The 14,980-nt window shown below is 46.4% G+C and overlaps 2 protein-coding genes across 4 annotated transcripts in view; one reads left to right on the top strand and one right to left on the bottom strand.

Annotated features, from left to right (window-relative positions):
- The window catches only part of LOC117401442 (adenomatous polyposis coli protein 2), a 38,478-nt gene extending 28,584 nt beyond the window's left edge, over positions 1-9,894 (top strand). For all 3 annotated transcript variants that reach the window (XM_059015221.1, XM_059015222.1, XM_034912332.2), the window contains one exon: positions 19-9,894. In XM_059015221.1, the coding sequence (XP_058871204.1) occupies positions 19-5,734 (5,716 nt within the window). In that variant the 3' untranslated portion in view covers positions 5,735-9,894. The remainder of the gene's footprint in view (positions 1-18) is intronic.
- Positions 9,895-10,073: 179 nt separating this feature from the next.
- On the bottom strand, positions 10,074-14,579 carry LOC131721886 (UPF0449 protein C19orf25-like). The gene is made up of 3 exons (XM_059015225.1): positions 14,375-14,579; positions 13,219-13,381; positions 10,074-11,279 (listed from the first exon to the last, which is right to left on the bottom strand). The coding sequence occupies exons 2-3, from the start codon at positions 13,352-13,354 to the stop codon at positions 11,089-11,091; spliced, it is 327 nt and encodes a 108-aa protein (XP_058871208.1). The 5' UTR covers positions 13,355-13,381; positions 14,375-14,579; the 3' UTR covers positions 10,074-11,088.
- Between the last annotated feature and the right edge of the window lie 401 nt (positions 14,580-14,980).

The raw sequence follows: 14,980 nt of genomic DNA on the forward strand, positions 1-14,980 counted from the left end.
TTTTTTTTTTCCCCCCAGGCAAATCCTCCGAGACCACAACTGCCTACAGACCCTCCTGCAGCACCTGCGATCCCACAGCCTCACCATCGTGAGCAACGCCTGCGGCACTCTGTGGAACCTGTCTGCCCGGAGCCCCAAGGACCAGGAGCTGCTGTGGGACCTGGGGGCGGTTAGTATGCTGCGCAACCTCATCAACTCCAAGCACAAGATGATAGCCATGGGCAGTGCCGCGGCTCTCAGGAACCTCCTCACCAACCGGCCGCTGAAGTACAAGGACGCCGCTGTCATCTCGCCAGGCTCATGCATGCCCTCCCTCTACATGAGGAAGCAGAAGGCTCTGGAGGCAGAGCTGGATGCCAAACACTTGGCTGAGACCTTTGACAGCATAGAGAAGCAGCAGAACTCCAAGCACCCCAGCATCAACAAGCCCCTACGCCACATCGAGAGCCTGTCTAAGGACTACGCCTCGGATTCGGGCTGCTTTGACGATGACGAGGCTCCTAATAACTCCACCAGCTTGGACACCAGCAGCTTCTCTGCAATCTCCATGTTCCTCAACTCCTCCAACTTCCTCCAGAGTCAGCCCCGCAAGAAGGCAGGAGAACCTGAGAGGGATACCAACTCCCAGCCAGAGGAATGCAAGAAGATCCAGCCAGAGGATGACGAGGTCTCCCTGGCAGCAGAAAAGCTGGCCAAGAAGATCTCCACCACAGTAGCCAAGATTGACAAGCTGGTGGAGGACATCACCATGCACACATCCTCAGAGGACAGCTTCAGTCTGAGCTCCGAGGATCACTTTGTGGACTGGCAGTATGGTTCAGACGAGCTCCACGAAGCCAGGGCCAAGTCCTGCTCCCCCTGCCGGCTGTCGGACACCAGCAGCTTTGCCAGGAGGGAGCGTCTCAGCAGGGCCCATGCCCTCCTGCGCCTCAAGACTGCCTACACCAGTCTGTCCACGGACAGTCTGAACAGCGGCAGCACCAGCGACAGTTACTGTGGCAGCAAGGACCAGGTCAGGCCCTCGGCAAGGTCGGCCACCATCCAGAGACGGCCCACCAGGCTGGATCTGAAGGTGGCCCAGCAAGACTACCCGGAGAAAAGCAGCCAGAGCCACAAGGATGTAGAGGAAAGGGCAGTTGAGGGGAAGAGAAACATGGCCGTGCCAAACCAAAGCAGCACAGAGAAATGCCAAGAACCACCTCCACCGACACCAGCTACCCTGACATCAAATACCTCTGAAGTCAGTGTGCCAACCATAAAATATTCACCATCCTACCAGCATGTCCCCCTGATACAGAGCGTATCTAAGTTTGGGGTTTCCAGAAATCCAGTGAGCCCCCATGCACCCCAAGGACCAAGAAAACAAGCCTGGCTCCCAACTGTAGCAAACAGTACAAACTTAGGCAAGCTGTCCTCCATGGGGTCAGCCCGCAGCCCAACCCTGGCCCAGCTGGAAACTGTGCAGAAGTACTCAGTGGAGAACACTCCTATCTGCTTCTCTCGCTGCAGCTCCTTGTCCTCGCTCTCCTCTGGGGATGGAGCTCTCGACGGGCAGAGCCACAGCGAGAACGAGCTGGACAGTGACTCCTCACTGGAGATCATTGAAGTGGAAGAATGCGAACCGGAGAAGACAGAGGAAGACTGTTCTGAAGACCTCAGTGAAGACCGCCTGGATCTCCCCGAGCAGAAGCAGTTCATAAGCAGCAGCAGCATCTCCTCCTCCCAGCCCATCGAGATCCCCTGCCCTGCCAAAAGGGAGAAAGTATTCCTGCGGGAGGTCTCACCAGCCAGGCATGAAGACATGACCCCCTCCAGCTCCTCTGAGAACTACATCCACGAAACCCCGCTGGTGATGAGTCGCTGCAGCTCAGTGAGCTCGCTGGGGAGCTTTGAGTCACGATCCATCGACAGCTCCATCCAGAGTGACCCGTGCAGCGAGATGATTAGTGGCACCATCAGCCCCAGTGACCTACCTGACAGCCCTGGCCAGACCATGCCGCCGAGCCGCAGCAAGACCCCCTGCTGCCTGGATCCCAGTGGGCAGGAGAGGGAAGGAGGGCAATGGGAGAGCAACCTCCGCAAATTCATGGAAATCGCAGACTTCAAGGAGCGATTCAATTTGCCTCCAGACTTGGACACCATGATCTACTTCACTGTAGAGAAGCCCACCGAGAACTTCTCTTGTGCCTCCAGCCTGAGTGCTCTGCCGCTCCATGAGCACTATATCCAGAAGGATGTGGAGCTCAAGCTCATGCCTCTGCTCCCAGCTCAGGAGAGCCTCAACTTTACAGAAAACCAGTTAGAAAGGGAGGAGGCTTGGGAGAAGCGTTCCCTACTGGGGCTGGAGAAGTCTACAGAGAGATATGGAGAGGGCAACTCCGATGACGACATTGAGATTCTGAAAGAGTGCATTAACTCAGCCATGCCTTCGAAGTTCAGGAAAGTCAAGACCACACTGATGTCCAGTCTGTCCACCCAGGTCCTTAACTCCCAAGCCCGCAAGTCCATGCAGCTACCCGTTTATATGCTGGTGCCTACTCACACCACTCAGATTGCTTCTGGGAAGAACGGCAGACCTGATCAAGATTTCCTCCAAGATGATTCCTCGTTTACAGATTCAGCCGAGGGAACACCAGTAAATTTCTCCAGTGCTGCATCCCTGAGCGATGAAACCCTTCAGTATCCCCTGAAGGATGAGCAAGTCTTAAAAGACCAACGGGTCAGGAGAATGGAAAGACAGGTTCTGATTCCAGTGAAAGGGAAAAGCATGGATGATCCCCATTCGTTCTCCCACTTATTGAAATCCACCAGTATGGCTGGCCAAGGTGATGTGGCAGGTAACGAGTCAAACAAGGTTGTCAAGAGAGTGATGCCAGCGCAGGGAATGCCAGTGCAGAATAAGAATATGACAGGTTCGCCGCACAGAAGCAGAGACCAAACCCCTGCCCACCTCTACCAAAGACGGGAACAAAGCCAGCCCAAGAACCTGCCCAACCTAAACCTTCCTGTCAGGAAGCAAACTGCAGAAGCAAAACAGAGCCAGACTCCGAAGCAGCTTGACAGGGAGTACATCCATGGAAACGTGGCATTCCAGTCAATGCGCCACACTACACCTACTGAGGAAGCCATTTACTGCTTTTACGATAATGATCTGATGGATGCAGAGAGGAAGGATTGCAGGGTAACAAGTAGTGGGAAGAAGCACGGTAAGGAGGTTGGCCGAAGCATTCCTGCACGGACCATACCTGAGGCAGATCTGCACCAGCACCAGTCATTCCACCGGCAAAAAAGCATGGTTAGTAAGGTCAAGCACAATATGATCATGGATGAAACGCCTCCTTGCTACTCCCTGAGTTCCTCACTGAGCTCCTTGAGTGATGTGGATCTACAGGAACACGAAGGAAAAGTCCACCAAGTGTGGACCAAAACCAGGCGTCAGGGGGCTCTGAGCCGGGCCCGTGATGCTGCCAATGCTCACGTTATAAAAAGCAGAGCTATGAATGATGAGGACAGTTCACCTAGCTCCATCAGCCTGGACTCAGACGATGACTTGGTGCAGAGGTGCATCACCTCAGCCATGCCCATGCACAGGAGACGGCACTCTGCTCGGAGAAGGAAAGCTGAGAGGAAGCAGAAGCTGAAGAGCAACCTGCAGAAAGCTATGGAAGGCTGGAGCTCGGCTAGAGACCAGAGGAGTGACGATGTGGTATCTGACAAAGACTCGGACCTCAACAGCGTGGAGTGGAGAGCTATCCAGGAAGGAGCCAACTCTATTGTGAACAAGCTCCAAGCTGCCTCACTCACCAAAGAACCTTCTTCTGAATCAGAGTCTGTCCTCTCCTTTATGTCAGGACTGTCTGTGGGTTCCACCATCCAGCTGACCCTGGAGAGTAGGGACAAGAAGGCTGCACATAAAGACAGTAAGGAACATGGCAAGAGCCCCAAAATAGCAGACAGCAGAAATTCCAGAACACAGCTAGACTTTGGCCAGCATAAGCCAGTGCCTAACTTGCCTGTTGTTTTCCGGGGCCGGACGGTGATCTATATGCCCACCACAAACAAGAACACTGCCAGCCCACAGAGGTCCACGCCAAAGAAGATGTCACCCAAGACATCACCTAAGACTGAAACTACAGTAAAAAATCCCAACCTGGCCCAGCAAAGGTCTCTGAGCCTGCACAGACTAGGACGTCCCAGAGACATGACCGATCTCACAGTGCCGAAAAGGAGTGTAACACCCCCAGCCAGGATGACGAAGGGGGGATCTTCGGGGTCATCCCAAAACTCAACACCATCAAGACAGCCTCAAAAGAAGCTGACCTCCCCCACACAAGCTGGCAAACAGCTGCCAACCAAGCCTTTCAACCGCACTGTGGAGAGGAAAACTAACAGCACTGCCACCCCTTCCGCCCCCAAGACTAATACAAACACAAAATCACCAGTTCACAAAAAAACTCAGAAATCCCCCGTCCGCATCCCCTTTATGCAGGCTTCAAGCAAGCAAACCGGACAGTCTAGGACTATATCTCCTTTCCTGAATAACCAGCCCCCCAGCGGCCCTAGACCGACCACACAGCTGCCGGGAAAGAGGTTTCTGACCCCAAACAGACTGGAGCTGGTCCGAATGTCCTCCACCCGTTCCAGTGGCGGCGAGTCTGACCGATCTGGTTTCCTGAGGCAGCTGACCTTCATCAAGGAGTCCCCTAGCCGTCTGAGGCAGAGGGGTGAGTTCCCTTCCTCAAGATCAGTCCCCACGTCCCAGTGTGCCTCCCCCCGAAAAACCCAAACAACCTCACCGGCTGTGTTCCTCTGCTCCTCGCGCTGCCAAGAGCTGAAAGCAGGGGGACAAGGGCAGGGGAGCCAGAGGCAGGGCCAGCCACTCTCCAGAGCCAGCTCCGGGGACAAACACCCAGCTGGGAAACATCCGGCCAGGAGAACCAGTTCTGAAAGCCCCTCTAGGGTCCCCCAGAAGAAAGCCCTCGGATCCTGTCAACAAGAGAGAGAGACCTTCAAGAGGCACGCTTCCTCTCCTCACATCAACGTGCTTAAGAGGGCCACCAGCCCCTCCTCTATTCTGTCCTCTTCCTCTGACTCCAGTGGGAAGGCAAAGAGCGAGGAGGACAGAAAGACAAGGCAGCAGAGACAAATGCAGCAGCAGCAGGGGTCTCCGCGGGAGAACGGCAAAGTCACCTGGAGGAGGATCCGGGATGAAGATGTACCCCATATCCTGAAGTGCACGCTTCCTTCCACCGCTCTGCCTCTTTTGCCATCCCCCGACGGGCACAAGCAGATGCCACCGCCGCACGGGAAACTGCCCACTGTGTCGAAGCCGTCCAGGAAAACGAGTGACGCCACCGTGCAGACAGAGAACCTCTGCATCACCAAAACCAACTCCAGCACCTCGCCCAGCATGGAAAAGGCCCTGCCGATCACAGAAGAGGCCACCAAGAGTGTCCCCTACAGGAAGATCAGCACGGCTTCTGGAGGGAGCATACCCATTCTGGAGGGGGAGCTGGCTGAGTTTAAGAACCACAACACCATCACCTCCTCTTCCTCCAACCCGGGAGATGGGCACACAGGAGGAGTTGGGCACTTCCGACAGAGCTCTCCCAGCAGAGCGGTCAGGGTCACCCCTTTCAACTACATCCCCAGTCCCATAGCATGCGGGTCGCAGAGTATCCAGATCCGTGTGCCAACGCTCAACGAAAAGCCAGGAGAGAAGCTGGAAGCTTAAAATGCAAAAGGCGTCTTACTGCCAAACCACATCCGTCCTTGAAATAACTGCTTAGGTACGAATTGTGCTGCTCAGGTTGGCTTGCAGGGAAGATGCAGGAGCAGCATTCAAGGTTCTTTGAATGAACCCCTTTTCCTCTGGAACTGTCCGTGTCTGGTAGCTCCAGTGTGCCTCCCCACCCCCTGCGCGCATCAGGAATACTTATACTGCACACTAGTCCCTTTCAAACCGCTGTAATTAATGTGAACCACCACAAATCTGTACAAAACTTGGTGCTGTAGAAGGTAGACTCTGGATACTTTGCAGACTTTTGACATGATATTGTTTGTGCTTAGTTCTGGGCAGACAACTGGGTCAGAAAATAGGTTCGGGAAACCTATTCTGAAATCTGCTGAAGAGAGATGCGGTTTAAGGTGCACCTTTTTTGTACTTTTTATACTTGTAAGTAAGACTTTACCAGTTAGCAGTGTTGAGTAATTTAAAAAAAAACAAAAAAAAAAACAGACAGAATGTTTGAGCTATGCAGGTATGAGGATTTTTACATGGTTTGTGCAGTTAATGTGAACAGTGCCACACTGAACCAGTGCTGGAATTTGCACATTGACAGAGCTCTTAGATGTATTCAGAGACTGTTCTCCTCCAAACAGCACCTCTCTATAGTCAAGATCTAAACTGGATTTCATTTTTTTGGTTGGAAGGAGGTTTTGAAATGAATGCGGATTGGAAATGCGACTGTTACATTTTGCAAAAGGATGCCTTTTAAAGGGTGCATGAGGACCTTTTTATTTTATTGTGTTACATGTTCCCATATGTTGCTACAACTGTTTACGTAAGGTGTGTGTGTTTTAATTTTTTTTTTCTTTTTTACATTTTGATCCTTTTAAACTTTTAAATTGCATTCCCTGCCTCAAGAAGGCTTCACATGTACCTGCATGGACCGCGGAACTACATTTCCCATCATCCTCCTGCTCACTGGTAAATCCATCTCGGTTACATATGTGAGCAGGAGGATGATGGGAAATGTAGTTCTGAGAGGTCCATGCAGGTACATGTAAAGCCATCTTGAGGCAGGGAATGCAATTTAAAAGTTTAAAAACGTGGTCAAAATCAATCAATCAATACACACACCTTACGTAAACAGTTGTAGCAACACATGGGAACATGTAACACAATAAAATAAAAAGGTCTTTATGCGCCCTTTAGTCTCAATAACAGTCCAGCCCTGAATGTGGCATCTGTTGTAATAAAACTGGACCTAGGAGGGAGGAGTCACTAACCAATCTTTTCTGTTAATTGCACAGAAACCGAAAGACTACTCTCCTACTGAATTCTGTCAAGCTATGTTTGGCTTGGGACAGTATTAGTTCCTTACCTGGGATAAGGTAAGGGCTCTGGCTAGTTTAGTAAACTTTACACACGGACTGCATTCTGAACTGGAACAGCATTGCGGATTCAAATCCGCCAGCTTGTCAGCTTAGGACTCCTAGGAACTGACAGCTGCATTACGACTCTGTAAACAGATATTATATCAAAGGGAACTTGCTGTCACTATTTTGTTTTCAATAGCTGTTATTGATCTGGCTTTGTGACTAATTATTAAACCAGCTGGGTAGCTTAATGAATTTTGCTGACTGCCATTAGCGTTCGCCTCTGGAATCAGGTCACCGAAGTGAACACCAACAACTGAAAATCATTCTGAGGTCGGTTTTGACAATATGAGAATTAGACTAGTAAATGTTCTCAGATACGCTGCTGAAATGATTCTACTCAATTTAGCAAGTACTGTTGTCATATAGTTTAGAGAAGGGGATAAACTCTGGAAGCAAGGTCATTCTCTACAGGCTTGTTTGCATTGAAGCTATATTATTTTGCATCCAATTTATCCCCCCTCCCCTTTTTTTTTTTACTGTGTAATGTCCAATTTACCTTTTTTTGTCATCCAATTAGGTAAATGAAAATTGTACAGTACAGCAAGTTTTTAAATATAGATTGAAATCCAAATTCAGAAGATTTTTTTTCTGTCTTGGCCTGGGATATTTAGTGTTATGCTAACAGCACTACCGTGACTCTGTGTAAAATGTGTTGCATTTGTAAGCTGTGTATTCTTTACTGCCAGACATGAAAGACTAGTAACAGCAATGATACAGAAATGTCAGGCATTCAGGAAAACCTCCTCCAAGCCCCCCCCCCCCCCGTCCTGCTGTACTCACATGAGGGGGTAACATGATACAAAAAGATCTGCTCGTCTACAGCGTTGCCTGCAGCCCTGTGCTGCATATCTGGTTAGGCAATGTGGATTTAACACCTGCTGACTGCCAAGAGTTCAACGTGTCCGTCATGGAGTTCCAACATGATTATTTTGTGCACAAGTGTCTGCCTACACCCAGAACAGCTTTGACAGAATATTGCCTTGGTTCTCAATTGTGGAAGTCTCGTCAAGTCTTGTATTAAAGCCACATTGCCTGGCCAGGTTTGAAATACAATCCAACATCAAGAGCTATAAGCAAGTGGTGTCTTGAAAGCCAGCAATCGAATGTAAGCACTTCACTGCTATTCCAGTATGTCTTCGTTTGGAACTTGGTATTTCTTCCCTTAGTGTTCCAAGTAGAATATTGTTCATTTGGAGTTCTTTAGGTCAAAAAAAATACCTTTTGCTTCATTACCTTTGAAAGTGGCCAGTATTGATGCTTCCATTTGATGCAGCACGAGGCAAGACCAATGACCAAGGCTTATGTGGGTTATAATGGGTTCAGATCCATAGGATTGTCCCCTTCAATGTGGCAGACATTTGGGGGAGGAGGGGGTCAGAGTGTTTTCTATACCAGGTGACCAGGTCTGAATGGGCAGTTAGCTTCCGCTCAATGTGATCTGCAGCATTTTCACTTAATAATGTATGTATAAAGCTAAACAAAAAAAAAACTATTTTACAACGTATCCTTACACTATGTAACACAGAAGAAACTGCACCTGATACTGTATTAAAAGCTTATGCAAAACAGCCAGCCACTCTGCGCAGCAGCACCTGTTCAAGTAGAAACACAGTATTTATTCATTCTGTTTATTCAATGCCCATCCTGTATATCTGTCTGCAGGTAAAGCGATTCTGCTGTAGTGATTCTGTGTGTTCTACAAAAAAAGATGCCTAAGAAATATTTTTTGTCTCTGAACTGCCCTCTCCTCAATGCTGGTCCCCAGGTATTCAAGTCCTGTGCTGGAACCCTTGGCATTCTATGTACTGCATGGACTAATGACTTCTATAAATAAATGTTATTTGAATGGAGTCCTTTGGGCACTTTTTGTACAGAATCACACAGGCATACAGGTATACTGCACATGAAGGGGTCGAGTGGAACCAAGTGCCAGCCATCATTGTCAAAGCTGGGTTACACGTGGGGAAATAGTTCAAACCCACATGCCTAAACTCTGAAACAGCAGCATGGGAGGCACATAAGAATGTCCCAAATCCCCATCGGCTTCTGCAGCTCTGCGTAACTTCAGCTCGAAACATCGCACAATAACTAACTTGAGGGTTAGGTCTGTGGTCCGCTGACCCCTTCATCTATACTTTTAATCTGGATAACAAGTGATACGGATTTTGTAATCCTATGTTTTGTGTTCGAGATTATTTTTATCAGGACCGTTTTGATCAGGTTTTTCAGAAAATGTCACTGCTGGATTACATTTATCCAGATTATAAATAGTTACGATTACAAAACCAGGTTTTTTCTTTTTTAAAGTAATTTCAATCACAAAATATAGGGTTACAAAATCCGGATCACTGTTCTCCAGATTACAAGTTTTGAAAGACCGGCCCCAGATGATGGCACTATGTTACACACTGTTTATATACAGTGTTGCCATGGGCGTGTTCGTACCTCACGCTCAGTACTATTATGCAGCTATGAATTCTCACCTTTTTAAATGTCCTGTGTGTTGGAGTCATGCGCTGAGAGTTTTCAGTGTTTCTTATATCTCGCTCCTCTCTCAGACTGGGACACCGGACAGCTCCACATATGCCTGCCTGTAAATAATCATATACCCCTCCCTCTCCCTCTCCCTTCTCATGGGGTAAAGGCCATCTGTAAATGTTACTGCAAATGCTCAAATGTAGTGCACCTTAGTGTTTTTTTTCAGTATTAAATAAAGGATAACTTTACTTATTTCATGCATGCTTTTGTCTTTTCTTTTAAAATGTTTGCTGCTTAACCACAGCTGGTCCGAGTGGATGGAGTCTCTGAGCAGACCTGAAGAAATCTTTTAAAAAATCAGCAGCCATCGTCAAACATATCCACCCTCAAACACATCCACAATCCCTACACAGACAGCACAAGAAAGAAAAAATAAGCAAGGAGTTTATTGTTAGAATGAACTACACTCACAACGAGTAGAAATGCAACAATTACTGAACACAATGGCTTTTACTTTGTCAGCCTCTGGGAATACAACTCCCACTGCACAGCAATTTGATCCATTCTTGGTTTTACTATGAGTTCAATAGAACTCACAGGAGCTTGTTAACTATACTCTGGCGCTAATCAAGCTCGTATTTAAACCTAGAATGGGTGAAACTGCTATGCAATATGAGTCTTACTTCCATCCCTGCAGCCTCAGTTCATATATAATAATGTATAATAATATGCACAGGCTTGTTTTCAAAAGGCTTTTGTTAAGGCTCTACACATTTTCAATATAACTATTCTCAATGCATTGATTATTACTTGTGCGACATTTGATTAGGAGACTGGTTGCTTATTGCTAGCAATGAGCAGCATCATTTTAACCCAAAGCTGCAGGCTGTGTGTCCAAAACAACAATAAAGTTACTTCGAGACACCCAATAAGATAAACAAGAGAATTCAACCCCATCTTAAACAGTACTGAAGATCAGTTGAATGCCCATCGTCCTCTAATAAGTAAACATTTTCAGACCTCTCATCAGTGCACTTATCCCCGTAGCAGATCCAGACTTTCCACGTTGAATCTATCCAGCCACCACACTACAGATTCACTTCCTGTGCACTGTTTACTCCATCCATACCTATAAAACACTTAATAAATTAAACGAAAAACATTTCGAATAGAAGCCTTTTTCAAAGTCTTCAAGAAAATGAATCAAATCAAATGACAAACGTTTGCTGCTGGATTTATTATGTTTCTTTTAGTATTGCTAAAACTATTTACTGACTGTAAAAGGCCTTGGTTGTTACACCCTCAATGTTCTCAGAATCTGAGATTGCTCAAGTACGAAACTGTCCACTAGGTAGCGCACTGTCCAGCCCCTGCCCTTCGCTCCGGCACCCCTGGCTCAGCTTGAACAGGCTGCCCAGCTGTGTGAAGTGTATTCCGGCTGGGCTCTCACAGCGCCCTGCTCTTGATCTCTGCCGCGCTCTGCTCCAGCTGCTCCCCAGCCCTGCGGAGTGCCTCTCTCCTGGCTGCCAGCTCGCTGCGTGTGCCCTGCAGCTCCTCGTTCAGCTGGTAGTACCTCCGGCACTGCTGGTACCGCCCCTCCAGCTCAGCCTCCACACCTGGCACAGAGCCAGGCAGATCTGTCCAGGGGGAAAGGATTGGGTTCAGGATTTACACATAAGAAAAGTTTGGGAATGAGAAAAGACTTTAATCCCATCAAGACTTGTCCTTTGTTAGCACACCAGTTCCCTGCTGGGGGGGGGGGATCTAATTTAAAAGCACAGAATCTAGTCTTTTTTTTTTTTTAAATGTTCCCAGTGTTTTAGATTTATAACTCTGTGTAAAAAAAGTGCTTCCTGCCTTCTATTCTGCACTATAAGGAATATCTCCATTCACTTGATCTAAATGGTGTTGGATATACTTTAAATGTGTTCAATAAAACCTTTAACCAATACATCCTCTGTGATTAGCAAGTGCACCAGTCAGTACAGTAACATGCACTTAGCATCTCACATACTGCAATATGCTGCATATGAGTATGTGGGATACGTGTCCCCGAATATCCCGAATAAGCGGCTGTCCCAATTAAACGAGAGGCATTTGAGACAACCTTAGTCACACTTTTTTGTTTCTAAATGAAAAGAAAAAGAATGAAATCACATCACATTGTGATTAAATGCTCAATACAGCTTTTAAAATCCGAGTCAATCGATTTGTTTTTTATTCCTAAACAAAATGAATCATTGTTTTTTTTATTTCTATATCAAATGTAAAAGAATCTTATCACCAGACGAGGCACCTGCGATGTTGACACGGCAACTTTCTCTGTTACAGCAGCCTGAGAAACCACAGGAGACTCCAGCTCCTTCTGGAGTTCAACACGGTTTACGCAAGTCACAGTGTCATCACGTACTCACTGCACTGCGCTACGCCACCTGTCTTGCTCTGAAAAGCTATCTCTGTTCATCATTTGAAAATACTGTATCTCAATTAAACGAAGTGACGTCCCAAGTAAACGACATAAACAGCATTGGACAGAACCGTCTCCCAGAGTTGTATCCCATTTGAGCAGAAATCCCGATTATCAGTATCCCGATTAGGTGGTGCCGACTGTATTGCAAATGCCATTCCTCTGGAATTCCCTGTTTTTTATGAATCTTTGGTGGATGCTGAATACTGTGCATCTTTAATAAGCGTGCATGGGTGGAAACCCCATAATAAATGAAGCTCAGTGTGTGTGTTTCTCACACCACCAGTATGCTACATATTACTGTAAAAGTGACTTTTAGGATTTTGCACACTACTGCATATACCACCTAGCAGCATACTCATTTCAGAATATGGACATTCGTATGTGGAATATTCTGTTGATAGGGATTTTATATTCTACAAAAGTACTGTGCATACGGAATTTAAAATTAATGTAAACATGCTCAACAATTAAGAAACACAACATTAAAATAACTGAAGTGAACTATAATCAGAATTGATTTTGACTTGCTTCCTAAATTAGTATCTCAGTTGATAACCATCCCATTTTCAAATCTTTGCAGCACGTTTTAATTAGCTATGCGGGCCACAGCTGCCGTGACAACCCAAATATTTATTAATTTATTACCAATGCAGGCTGGCTGCGAGTTTTCTATTTCTGCCAAGACTGGAACCACCTTGAGAAAAAAGTAACTGGAGGCCAATGCTGTCTGTGCTGGTCAGAATGCTCTGTTTCTGAGGAAATATTTAACTGTGTGCGATTCACCTGCCCCAGTTTCAGTAAACTGTGTGTGTGTGTTAAATATAATTCCAATTGGGAAAGGGACTCCCTCTGGCCAGCAATGAAAACACAGGAAGCTTTAATTCAGTACAACATACAATTTTAAAATAATGAAACCAAGTACACAAACATTTCATCTTAGTTCTGAAAAGTGATGTGGACCAACAGGGACTTGAGAATTGCTCTTGGAGTAATGCATTGTTTAAAGTAAAGTAAATTTCCATTAGACATGACACGGTTACCAGATACATGGAGCAGTGAAACAGTGGAGAGAATGGATGCAAAACGGGAGCCACACAGGCCAGTACCTTCGCTGGTCTCTTGGAGAGTGATGAAGACGGGGTCGTTGGGGGGGGCCTTGGCGATGTCCTCCAGGATGTGATCCACACTGGGCGGCTCGGGGCGGGTCGGCAGAACCACTCGCTTCTTGCCTTTCGAAGACATTTCTCAGGTCAGCCTCCGCACTGGACCCTACAGACAGAGACCGGTGAGTGAGGAGGAGGAGGAGACGCAACAATTCTTAATTACTGAGCTCAACAGCTTTCAGTTTGCAAGCCTTAATTAAACATTCACTGATAGATGAATCTCCCTGGCACCCTATTTGAAGCTCATGTTTATATGATATATCCAACACATGTGTTTTCAGTTGTGTTTTCACTGCTTTGTGAAGTGTCTATAAGTGTTTTTGCCTTTTTGCTTTTGAATAATAGTGTTCTCTTGGATTATTGTCAATTCCCACCTGTCTGATGTTCTATTAGTAAACAGCTTGTACCTCTATTCATTGTGAGTGTTAGGGTACCAGCATGTGATCACCCTCAGTCCCAGTCTGGGGCTATTCCACCCCACAGGCTAATAAAAGACCTCCTAAGATCAGCTGGAGACATGAATTGCCAGGACGTTAAAGACTGCAGTTTAGTTTTTTACTTTGACACAGGTGAAATGCATCTATCTTATCATCACAATACATGAGCTTCCTGTGTGCCAGCTATTGGGACCCCATCTGGTGTCTGTGGGATCCGTGTTATACACAAAGTAGGATAAACGTCCTTGAGGTAAAAAATAAAGTCTTATTTCCATCCTTGCACACTTTTTAGTTTGTAATTATATGTTAATCTCTGTTAAAACAGAGATTCTGACCACGTAGAGTACAGGACATCTACCTGAACCCTGACACACGCTTAATGCGCACTAAATAAAACAGTAACTCGCATTTATCCACAAGGGCCAAACCATATTCCAGTCTATATATACCCTTATCTAGACACTTATCTTATTAAAATCAAACCCCGTGCAGTAAAAAGGCATCTATAATTTAAATACTGGTATTTCTTAAGCAAACAGAACATGCTGTAATGTACATAATGTTACATACGAAGGGCACACATTTTTTTCATCTCGTAGTTGAACACAAACGCAAGCTGAAGAGAAATTGACATTCATTTCCACGTGTCAGAATGACCTTACCTGCTCCTGCTCACTTGCTTTATTTACTTTTGCAAGGAAACAGCGTGTTTTGTTGCTTTGTTTTTTCACCACTTGAAATGAAAGCCACATCAGGAAAAACACTCCATTCGGCTACAAACTCCCCTGTCACGTGACAGTCCCCTCCCGACGCAGCGAGGTTCTGGTCATGTGACAGTAGCCGAGCTCTCTGCGCTAGAAATGGTGATCGCACACTTTACAGAGGTTTATACAGTATTATAAAACTCAGCCACATAGAAACATCCTATCGGAACAGAAGGGAGGCCACTGTTGTTACTATCTGCCTTTTTTTGTATCCATTGCTGTACAACTCCCGTACATTTTAATGATGTTTACAAACATTCAAAGTGATTCTTATAGATAATTGTAACATGGTACAGATCAGCCAAAGGGGTCTTTATAGAGAGCCAGCGCCATCTACAGACCTGGCATTTGGATCAAGTATTTTTTTGTCCATCTGCACTTCGTTTTATAAAGCACTTTGTCCCTAGCCTACATTACAAGCAGCCTGAAGACAACCACCTGGCTTATGAACAAAAAAACAAAACACAATATTCTAGTAGTTACTTGCAACTACTTGCAAAAAAT

This window comes from Acipenser ruthenus, chromosome 49, assembly GCF_902713425.1.
Source record: "Acipenser ruthenus chromosome 49, fAciRut3.2 maternal haplotype, whole genome shotgun sequence".
Taxonomy (NCBI): Eukaryota; Metazoa; Chordata; class Actinopteri; order Acipenseriformes; family Acipenseridae; genus Acipenser; species Acipenser ruthenus.